The sequence below is a fragment of the Mycteria americana genome, chromosome 8 (genome assembly GCF_035582795.1).
Source record: "Mycteria americana isolate JAX WOST 10 ecotype Jacksonville Zoo and Gardens chromosome 8, USCA_MyAme_1.0, whole genome shotgun sequence".
Taxonomy (NCBI): domain Eukaryota; kingdom Metazoa; phylum Chordata; class Aves; order Ciconiiformes; family Ciconiidae; genus Mycteria; species Mycteria americana.
Genome location: NC_134372.1, coordinates 34,973,490 through 34,985,622, shown reverse-complemented (window position 1 = coordinate 34,985,622; position 12,133 = coordinate 34,973,490). Strand labels below are relative to the sequence as shown.

Here is a 12,133-nt window from a genome sequence, read left to right as displayed (position 1 = left end):
CTCACCCCACCCCACCAGCGAGTGGGCTGGGGGTGCATAAGAAGCTGGGAGGGAACATGGCCAGGACAGCTGACCCCAGCTGACCAAAGGGATATTCCAGACCATATGGCGTCATGCTCAGCATAGAAAGCTGGGGAAGAAGAAGGAAGGGGGGGACATTCAGAGTGCTGGTGTTTATCTTCCCAAGTAACCATTCCGCGTGCTGGAGCCCTGCTTTCCTGGAGATGGCTGAACTCCTGCCTGCCCATGGGAAGGAATGAATGAATTCCTTGTTTTGCTTTGCTTGTGTGAGAGGCTTTTGCTTTCCCTATTAAACTGTCTTTATCTCAACCCACGAGTTTTCTCACTTTTACTCTTCCGATTCTCTCCCCCATCCCAGTGAGGGGGGGAGTGAGTGAGCGGCTGTGTGGGGCTCAGTTGCTGGCTGGGGTTAAACCACAGCAATTATTTTCTGAATATTTTTTCTAACTTGGTGTTTATTCATTAATTATTTTTATAAACAAAATATCTAGGGCTGTCCTGTTCAGAAAGTACATATTCCTTACTGTCGTTGATTGTACTGTTTACTGCACGTGGAGTGCAACCCTTGGACTCTTAAGGATGCTTTAATTTTTCATAATCATGACTATCTCTCTGTCAGTGTTGTTCTCATGTTGTCTGGGCACATGGATCCTCTGATAAACTATTTTTTTTTCATTCCTTGTTTGGCAGTACTGCATAATTTTTATCTGAAATGAAAGATGGCAAGAAAAAGGAAAGTGTGGTTGGCTGAGTGGATAATCAGTTTTAGAGAAAAAAGGATATAAACTTTTAACTCCTTGTTTGTCCTTTTTTTAAAAGAAACTATTTCAAGGAATTACTGTGCTAATAAATAAACTGTTAATTGGTATATTCTGTTTTCCCCAGACTTTTCCCAGTTCTTAAAACTTCAGACCTTTCAAGCATTGATATATAGCACTGTAGACGTTTAATCGAGTTCTTTTTTTGTTTTGGGGTTTTTTTTCTTGGGGTTTTTTTTGTGTGTGTTTAGTTTGGTTTTGTTTTTCTCCAAATTTGTGTATTGTGCCCAGTGGAAGAAACGCGATAGCTGTATCTAAATGGTTGTTAGCTGAGGACAGTGTCAACAACTTCCTCCCCCTTATAGAGAAAGGCTTTATGGAAAGATGAACCTTTCAGTTCTTCTTTCCACTGATTTTTGTCTTGCTAAGATTGGAGGCTTTCTTCCTGCAGTGTTGATCTATGTCCTCGTACTATGTTCTGTCACTTCTGTTTACCCTTACGGTCTTTTTTTAACTCTGAATCTTTTGTCATGTCAGCCTGATTCATTCTGCTCTTTCCTTTTTCAATCTTTTGCTATATGTCTTCAGATTTGTTAACTTTTAAAGATAACAAGGTAGACATCTATACTTTCCTGTTATTCTGCTGTCTTCCTTTTCTACTGTCTCATTTATTGTCGTTTTTTGACGAAAAATATTTCAAATTAATTGTAAGATACTTGTAAAGCAGAGCTCCTATCTAAAGGAATGGACGGTTAGGGAGAAAGATGAAGCTTGATTCTGAAGGAGGAGCTTCAAAACCAGGACATTCATTTAGGGATAGCACATAGTGTGTCAATGAAGGCAATAAATCACTGTTGTAGTTTATATAGAAATGAAGCAGAGACATATAAAGATGCATTGGTCAGAGGCACTGTAGTTAAGTGGAGACAAAGGCATAATTTAAAGTTTTAGTTTTATGAATAAAGTTGGAAGAATTACACTAGGCTTTGTTTTGCAGGATGCTCTGAATCTGTTTTACCAGATAGCCTAAGAGAATGTAAAAGGTGTTTGCTTTATTAGCTAGACTTCTGTAGTATTTCTAGTTCCTATACTTTTATGTCACCACTTAGTAAGCAGTCCAAAGTCCTTTCCCTACTTTGAATGCTTGTATTCAATAGTAGAACTGTCAGAAACCTGGTAGCGTTATATATTATGTTTTTAAACTCTAGTGCTGTTGGGAACTAGCTTGTTTAATATTCTACTTTTTGATGCCCTGTGACCTTAACATCTAGAATTTTGGAATGAATGTGCAAAAATTTAGCATTTTATGTGTATGTTAATGCTTTAGCTCTATTGCAGTTGAGTGGACAGATGTGAAGTTGGCCTATCTATAATTATGTATTCTTTAAAACAATATTTCATAATTCTGCCTTCTGTCATACTTCAAATTTCATATAAACCTGTCAAATGCATGTAGAGTTCTATTAGCTTATCTTGAGCTTTTCTTTAAAAAAAAATCATCAAGAGTGTGTGTGCATTGAGAGGGAATGCTTGTTCTCTTTTTTTTTTTTTTTTTTTAAATCACAAGGAAAGGGTAAGACTACATTTTTTAAAATGAAACAGCCTTGTAAAAGTTTTCTTGTATATATCTTTATATGTAGTGTATAATTTTCATAATCAGTAATAAATTATATTTTAGTATATAATTTGCTTTAAAAATTATATAATGATTAGTGATTTTAGTAGATACAACTAGTGCTTAATATCTTTAAACATGAACTTGCTAACTTGAAAGCTTGTTGGTAGTATTTCTGGGTCTTGTTTTCTTTGTGAGGTATACTAGTCATGAAGTAAGTGAGATAAAAGACCTTTCACTATATGGCTGACATCAGAAAATCCTCCTTTTCTGAATCCAGATTGATGAGTTCTTTTATTATATCAAAAGCTAGTCAGAAATCAATCTTTTATAGTTTAATGCTTGAGAGCTGGGTTGAAAAATGGTGCTGAAATAAATCCTCTGTTAATACACTATTAGCAAGACCTTGAAATACATAATGCCAGATGTCTAGTAGCAAGGTGAGAGCAGTAGTGCTTTTTCCAGATGGTCTCTGACATTTGAAGATAAATAAAAATGCTGACAAGTATTAAAAAAAAAAAAACCAAACCAAAACCCAAAAACAAACAAAAAACAAACAAACAAAAATCTGCCACCAAACAACCCCAAATTTGCTGCATTGTCATTTTATTAACATAAAGGTTAACCACAAAATTCAAACCAAGAAGAGATCATAACTCTGAAAGCTGTCAAACGTGTTAAGTTTTAGTCTGGGCTTGAATTATGATACCTGTTTTTTTGTTGTTTTGTTTTTTCCTCAGCTCCGTGGGGCTGGCAAAAGCAGCTTTAGAAGCAATTAATGGCTTCAATCTCTTTGGAAATCAGGTAATAAAAATGTTTGTTTTCTCTCCTTTTTTTTAGCAGTAATGATTTACACTGTGGATCAGAGGATATTTAGAAATATCTAGCACAGTTTGTTAGATTGCAGCTTTAAAAAAAGTTAGTTTGTAAACTGATTGCTCCTGTTTCAGGTACAGAATTTGTCTGATAAAATCATTAGTGCCCTTACTATCAAGAATTACTTTTTTTCTTAAAAAAAACCCTAAAATGATTGCAACTTATTCTGAAAAAGGACTTGGTTGCCAAAAAGGTTTTTCTTTCAGAATTTTATCTGTTGATCATAACACAGTATACCTCTACGTACAAGCATTACCTTACTTCTGTCTTCTTCCTTCATGTGACTTTTGATCAAGACTTTAAACAAGCTAATTGTACATAACCCCACTGTTTTATTGGTTTTTCATTTCAATATGTTGCACAGTGGTAAAACATTTTCTTTTCCCATCCTTTTACATGGCTTGGATCAATTAAGAAAGCAAGCCTTTTCTTAGATTTTTCTCTCTGACTTGCATTCCCCTTCTATGCGCATCTTTTTTTAGGTGTTATACCTACAGTAGTCTATAGCTAAAATAAAAGAATGCTCTTCCAAATTAATGGTCTAGAAAATTTACAAATGGAAGAGATACATCATTGTCAAGCTATTGGTGTTATTAATGAAAGGAAATGAAGGGTAGGAGTGCAGCTAAACAGAAAGTTGGGATAGCATCAAGTGTGTGTAGAAATACTTATAAAACTTGCTGGTGAGTTTTGTCTGTAAGTTGTGTGGAAGGGAGGATAGGTTGGTCAAGCCACAAAGTGGTGAGCTCAGTACACTATGTAAAGCTTTCCATATTGCACTGTTTTCTTGAAGCTTTCCTCCTTTTTGACTTGTAACTGATGGACCTTGCTCACATGCCTAAATGTCTGCCTTTCATGAGAAGTAAACATTAATCAATGAAACATGCTTTATCTCTTCTTAGGGTTGAGTAACATTCAAACCTTGGTTTAAAGAAATCACATGCGTTTACATGAGTAGCTTATTTTTATACTTACATATTTTTTTCTGCAGCTAAGCAGTATATGATCCTTTTGAGTTTTAATAGTTTTATATTGGGACCTTGACTTGAAGTACTATTTGTATAGTTTTTGAGTAGTTTCTGTATATTCTTGCTGGCTTCAAGATAGGATTTTTTTCTCTTTCTGTAATACCTGTGCTCTCTTTTTGTCTTGTAAGTCAGACAGAGCTGACTTTCAGATTGTGATATTTGTCTGTTCCACATATTCATCTTTAAGAAACTTGGATAAATGCACTGGTTTGCCATAAAGAAAATAGTACAAAGGAGAGAAGATATAAATGGTAAATGGTGAATAAGGGGAGTTTTCAGGTGCTCTTTGTGTGAGCTAATGCGTATAAGCTAGGTCAACTGTAAAAGTGTGACTGGGAGACAGTCCAAATTACGTTCCAGGTTCCTTCCTGTTCTGCTTGATTTATTGAAACATTCTTAGTTATTTGTGTCTCCATTTTTGTATTGATAAAAGGGAAGGTATGGATTGGAACAGTCACATAAGATAATTATTAGCACTATTGGACAAAAAGTTCTTCCTTACAGTTTATTCACATAAAAACAACCGTTAAACTGAAACTTCTTAGAGCTATTCACATGCCTGAGATGAAAAACACAAGTTATAATTTGTTTTAAATAGTGAGCAACTGACATAGAAGTACGATCTATTAAACAATCTTATCTATTGATGAAAAGCTATACCTTACTATTATTAGACCCTTCTTTGTCTTATGGCATAAAACAGGAGATCCTCCTAAGCAAGGATTTCTGACTCTATAGACTTAGGCATCCATTACATTTTTTGTAGATATCTATTCATGGTGGGTTCTTTTGTTTGTGGGGGTTTTTTTGTGGTTTTTGGTTTTTTTTTGTATCTATATATTTGTAGTAGTACTGTAGTACAGTAGACTTGTTCTGTTTCAAATCCACTCCTAAGGAAATATTGATGGCTGTTTGCTGATGAGTGAAGTATGAAAGTGCTCTCTATGCATACACAAATACATTGTTTCAAAAAGACTTAGCCATTTGGTCTCATTTTGCTTTACTTTACGTACATTTTAGAAACTGATGTTATGCGTTAAGAACTAGGAGCTAGTAAGGATCTTAATTAATGATCAGATATTATACACACATTGTCAGTATTTCAGAAAAAACATTTATCTACAATCTTTACCTTCCCAAGTCTTGAGCACCAGGAAATGCGTCTGCTGAGTTTTTTTCAAATGTTTTTTTACTGCATTCTGAAATGGATGAATAAATTGCTGAAGCAAAACCAGTTTAAATGCTTTCAGAGTTTATTTCCAAGATACTTAGCATAAACAGAAACCATTTCGACCTTCAGTCTGCAGCAGTTTGCCTTTGTGCTTAACTCCAGCTGTGTTCCAATAGCTTTGGGAAATCCTGCTGAGCCCCTCAAGAGGAACTTGTTTGCACCTGCAACTACACTAGTGCAACCTGCATAAATCATTGCTGGGGACAACACACTGCTCAGCCTTGCCATGCAGATTTTTCTACTCACACTGTGGATGCTGGAAGAGACTAATAAATAATACGTAGTATTGTAGCTGTGGTCTCACACATGCATGTGGGTTATATATCTTTGAGTATATCGTGATAGGGCAGTTTCCCTGTGCATTCATGGATCCACCCAAAGAAGACAAAATAAATGTAACTTATTGTTGATATTCACATTAAACTGTTCATTCCCTCCCTCCCCAAATTCTAGAAAACATTAAAAAAGAATGTATTTCTGTAGGAAATCGTACTACTTTTTGTTCTGTAACAAAGCACTGCTTAACTGATGCTCAAATAATTTTAATGCTTCCTTTGCTATACTTTCGAGGTGCCAGATACAATAAAGAACAATTATGAATTGAAAAATGATTGGCTTTCTGTTTAATCTGAATTTTACATGCTTTAATGTAAAAAGGAGTTAATTAATGGTTTTTAAATGCTGTTCATTTTCATCTCCATCATACCAGAAGTATTTCATAAAAAGTGGGAGTTATAAGCATAAAAATGCAGTCAAGCTGTAATCCTAACATTCCCTTAGTAAAAGATATATGTACACATTGAGAAGATAATTTTTAATGTAACAGATAAATAAGCTATTTAGTTTCTCATTATTTTCCTTTATATCCTATGCTAAATTTCTTAAATTTATTCCCAATGTGTGGTATATCTCTGAAACAATAGTTATAAATCTATATGAAGTAGTTAGTATGTATGACATAAGAATTCTGTTATAATCCTTAACTGTGCATTGTTTGTAGCGAGATCCTGAAATCATTGTATTGTCTTAAGTTCTGCTGAAGTTTGTATGGAAGAACTGTAAAACCGGGCCCGACTTTTTTTTTTTTTTTTTTTTTGTACATTTAGGATGCAGTGTGAACTGATTGCTTTTCAGTTTATGTTTTTACTTAATCACTTTAGAATTGTCACTACTGAAAGTACTGTAACTTATTTTATCTTTTTGTGGCGTGATATGGTTAACCCAAACCTCTGGTTTTAGAGTATCACAGCATATAAATAGCTTAGAATTTGTATCATTAATGTAAGAATTCCGTTGTAGCTACAATACCTTTTAGAAAAAATTATGTATCAGCAAAAAAATTACATAAGAGGATGTGCATTTACTGGCAATGTGAGTTAATGAACTAATGAATTAAGTGCACGGTGCATGCATGTATGCACTAAAATGGGACTGCTAGCAACAAGATAACCGCTGTTTCAAGTTTGACCTAGTTATAGTATAATCAATTGTTTGTATATGAGCTACATGTCCTGTATTAGTTTGTGGAAAAAATTACATGTTAAAAAAAAAAAAAAATCAAGCCTTTGTAAGGTGTCCTTACTACAGAACTTTACAATCTTTAGAAAAGTAAAGATAGTTCATTTGTAAAACAAGATGCTTGTGGTTTTATGAAATGCAAATTAGTCTGCTTTTGAATCCCCAAAGAATCCTCACTGAAGCACAAATTTTGAAACAGCATGTTCACACGTGTAGACAGATTGTGTTCAGCATTTGTAGATGAATGTAGAGATTTGTGAATAACCAGAATCTGGATTAAGAAGAAAGTAGGAGAGTAACAAATCATCAAAGTAAATGTGATTATGTACCTTCTTATCTCAGCACTATTCAGTATATCTTGCTAGAATGATTAAGAGAACAGAGAGATTATTTTCCATGAGGACAGTAGAAAAACATGTTTTGTTTAGCCTTGCAAAGCAAAAGCTGAGTTATTTGTATGATAGCTATGTATAATTAGAGTGCAGGTAAAGAGTAAGTAAGAAAAAACCGCTGTTGTTTGGAAAGCCAAATGAATGGATGCTAGTACTAGCACAAAAAGAAGGTTGTAAGCTAGTTATGTAGAAACTTAGTTGGAAATTGAAGTTTTTAATAATTAGAGAGGGTGGGTTCTGGAACAATCTTCCTAAGAGAATAGTATACCAAACAAACTGATGGCTTTTTAGGAGAAATTTGGTGATTTATGAAAAATTATGGTATGGTATTTATGACAGTAACAGAATGAGTTCAGTATTGAATGTGTCTTCCAAGGGGATAGCGATACTGAGATTCATTATTGATTACAACATATATGAAGATATCCATTCATTAACAAACTGCATTGTGTTTCCAAGAAATTGCCTACTGATGATGCTTTTAAATGCTGTTGATTCTGTTTAAACAGTATCTCAGCTATGAAAATTTTTCTGAGTGTTTCAGGAAGTATGAAAAAGCTGACAGAGAGATATAGTGTAAAATTACAGAATTTTACTAGGAAATGGTTTTTGCTAAGGAGTAGACGTTGATAACATAGACCTTACAATAGCTGAAAAGCAGGTCATTTTTATTTGCTATGAAAGTCCTTTTCCAAAGCAGTACCTCAGGTGAATATCCAATTATTTGTGTTCTGACTGACTTGTAATGAAATATTCAACATCACTGTTTGGAACATTTCCTGCAGTCACAGGCAGGGACAACTACTTTTTTGTTTGTCCTTAGTACAGTCATTGTTTTTCAAGAATTAGTGGCAGAGTTCATAGCTTGAATGAATCATATAATTCATAATCACTAGTAGATAAAACCATCTAATTTTGGTTATATTTGAATATGTTTGAAAATTCGAAATGCTTTCAACTTGACTTTGTGGTACCTTTTCTGATTAAAATTACCAGCTACCAGACTAGTACGACACAACCTAAATAAAACAAAGAGCCAGGATATGGTTTCACCAGGATATGCTAACCTTTCTTCCCTTCCCCTGAAATAAATTTAATGTTCTGTTTACAGGGCTGCTCTTGGTCTGTTATATTTGTGGATTTTGATGCCCATAACCGTAACAGACAGACTCTCTGTTCATTGCTACCCCGAGAGTCAAGGTCTCATGTAAGTAATTAAATGAAATTCACCTCAACAGAGTGTGGAGAAAATAAATGAATATGAACATAATTCTCAGTTCTGTGATGGCCATTATGTTCTGCTTAATAAAGATAGGAATTTGCTGGGAAGATGTTAAATTTCTGCTTCTTAAATGTCACTGTGATGTAGTTGTTTCTCTGAGGTGGAATTACAATGGAGTTCTTTATTTTATGAGTATTTAGGTTAAAATGGTAGCCTGTTGGTAGCTTTCTAAACAATTTTAAGATAAAATTTAAAATAATAATGACCTGCAGTAACCTAAGTAGGCTTTGCAGTCTGGGTGATTGTCTGTCTTTTGGCCTAGTTTCCACAACAGACTCAATGCCTGCATTTTTTAAACACTTTATTTTAGCTTTAATTCATTTTTTTTGTCTAGAAAAGAAGCCTTTAAGGTTGGCTTTTTGTAAATTGCTGAATATGGAGGATTTCTTGTTATTATAAACTACTGTTACAAAAAAGTATTTCCTCAGTGAGTAAATCTAAGTGACTAAAGTATAGATTAATTAAAATTATTTCAGTAGTAGCATCAAAGATAAATTTGGTTTTTGAAAATCAGTAATTTAAAATGAGTGATAATAGAGTTCTACTGCTTCTTTGTTCATTCTGGGATGTAATAGCATTTTTGTTCATGAAACAGACTATTAATCTTCAACATTAATAGTTTACTCATTGTGTAGAAGAATTATAGCAGAGTTATAATACTGGATAATTAAAATAAAAGGCACTGTCAGCTACTTTTTTTATAGTCTAATGGTCTTTTAGATTTCTTTTGCTGTTTATTATTTGCTGGAGACTTGAAATATTCCAACAGAATCTGTTTTCATAAGTTACTTCTGCTACAGAAGCAATCTTTCTGTCTTTTTTTTTTTTTCTTTTTATGGGTTCATGTCAATGATATTGGCAAAAATATGGTATTTTAAATGGTTGAATATCTTAGATACATCAGCAGAAAGAAATAACAAAACAGCACGTGACATAAGAATTCTAACTTAAAACTACTTTTTTGAGTTTCTCTAAGCTTACCTGTAGTGGTGATGCGCTAGTTAGTAATTTTTCTTGTGTTTTAAATTCATTATATTTGCGCATGGTTCTTGAGAAATGCTACTCGTCTTTTTTCCTGAAATTATTCCCTTATCACCTTAAGTGTAAATCAGGTAGGCTTGTTTGTTACAGCTCCTGAAGAATGTTCCTGAAAAAGCTTTTCAGAAATGATGATTTAATCATAGTTACTTCTCAGCATTGCACCTTTATAAAACGTTTGTGATTTTTTTTGAGCATAGAATACCCAAATGTTTGTGTTTCCTCCGGGAATAACCTGGAGGATATTTTTTGTTTCTAAACCCACAAAGTTCTAGAATGTATTCACTTATCCCTGCAGATTATCAACTTTAAAGTAGGTCACCTTTTGAGTCAAATGAGTTCTCTTTTAAATCATATATCCAAATATTGGGTTTGTAGTTTATCCTTATACATCTTTAGAAGTCTTATTTTGCATGCTATTTTAATATATTAGTACTATGATTTTGATAAAGATAAGATAATGTTCCAAATGTATATTTCACTTAGTAAGTTAAACAATCTTTGTTTGTGCATCAAACAATTGTCAAAGATCAAATTAAATTTGTACTGTGCTATTTCTCCCTCTCTTTCTACAGAATACTGATGCAGCTCTTTTGCCCTGTCTTAGTTATCCTGCATTTGCTTTGGATGATGAGGTTTTATTCAGTCAAACACTAGATAAAATTATTAGAAAATTGAAAGGAAAATATGGGTTTAAAAGATTTCTGAGAGATGGGTACAGAACAGCGCTGGAAGACAAAACACGACGTTATTATAAACCAGCAGAAATTAAGGTAAAGGAATACCTGCCCGATATAAGGACAAATTTTGGTTTTCTAAAATGTTTGGGCGGTACTTATAAAAAAAAAAAAATATCCCCCCAAGAAACTCCAAAAGAAAATGAAAATGGACACCCCGCCCGCCCCCCCCCCCTAGTATTTGCAATTTGATTTGCACAGTGATTCCTAATTGCTTCAAGTGAAGGAGATGCATTTTGTAATTTGGCATGTGCAGTTTTGAGAGATTGCTAAGTCAGCAAGTTAGTCGTTGATTTGTTTTGTAATGAATGTGCTTCCATTTACATTTCGGGTACAGTTGATTTCACATAACAAATAAGGAAGTTATTTATCATTTTATTTAATTTCACAGCTGACTACAGTCTGAGTGTATAGAAAACAATTTTGCTTTTGACACAGTGTTTATCAGTAAAGGTTATCTAAATGAAAATTTACTTTTTTTTCTTCCCAATAGTTTCTCTGTGGAAATAAAACATAGAATATATAAATATTCTGCTTGAGAATGAGCCACAGCATGTGTAAAAGCACAGTTAAAGTGCCCATAGAATTAAGAAGCTGTAAGCTAAATGAAAAGCTGATGTAATAAATTGTTTTTGCATTCATGTTTCTTTTGTTGCTTTGAAATTATTCAGTAGGGTATTCAAATACATTTCCTTAAACCAAAATGATGAAATGTCTGATTAATTTTTCTTCTTTTCAGCTTTTTGATGGCATTGAGTGTGAATTCCCTCTGTTTTTTATTTTCATGATAATTGATGGTAAGTACAGCTTTACATTCTTGTTCTTTAAAGGCATTAGAGAGATGAGCCCTTAGAGGAAAGATAGAAAATGATTTTCCTGTCCTGCCAAAATAAACCATAATGCAGTTACACTAAATATCTCATTGAGAGTTCTGCCTCATGGGTTAAAAAAAACCCCAAGCACCCACCCCCCCATATTTCAGCATTTTTAACGTGAACTCTTTTTAGAATATAACTCGATACAGGTTTTTTAAAAGCTTAAATCTGTGCCATTCAGTCCTGCGTTGCCTTGTAAGCCTTAAAAACTTTCACAGATATCAGAACTTCGCATCAGCACATGAGAGAAAAGGAAGTAGGAGAGAGAACACATTGACAAACTGAATGTTGCAGCAGGTCTTTTCAAGATACTCTGTGGTAATTGAAAGAGAATTCAGAAGAGAAGAAAGCAAACCAGAAAAGGCGTAGTTTCTCTTTGAAATGCCTGTGCTTCCTTGGCCACATTTTTCCACGTAGGCAGTTAGTCTGATTTAAAAAACCAGAACAAAAAAACCCAACAACAACAACAAAAATACCACTACGTGGACCTTGTCTTGAAGATAGGAGACATACCAAAAAAGTTCATGGGATGATTTCAGGATGGAAGCTAAAACTCACATAGAACAAAAGTCTGAATAAGAAAATGAGTAAGGGTTACAGCCATCAAAAAGATTTGTAAATGGATGAAAATCTGGCCATCTGGTTTTTTCCCTTTAGTGTGTGGAATAGTTTTCAAATAAAGATGCTGAGGGACATAGAAATCTGCTATCTGCCTAGACTCCTCTGTGGCCACCCACAGATTAAAATATTTTGTTTGAAGGT

At 33.9% G+C, this 12,133-nt stretch overlaps 1 protein-coding gene across 3 annotated transcripts in view; it reads left to right on the top strand.

Annotated features, from left to right (window-relative positions):
* The window catches only part of PHKB (phosphorylase kinase regulatory subunit beta), an 88,037-nt gene that overhangs the window by 28,038 nt on the left and 47,866 nt on the right, over positions 1-12,133 (top strand). For all 3 annotated transcript variants that reach the window (XM_075510674.1, XM_075510675.1, XM_075510676.1), the window contains 4 exons: positions 3,135-3,198; positions 8,551-8,646; positions 10,335-10,532; positions 11,236-11,293. In XM_075510674.1, the coding sequence (XP_075366789.1) occupies positions 3,135-3,198; positions 8,551-8,646; positions 10,335-10,532; positions 11,236-11,293 (416 nt within the window). The remainder of the gene's footprint in view (positions 1-3,134; positions 3,199-8,550; positions 8,647-10,334; positions 10,533-11,235; positions 11,294-12,133) is intronic.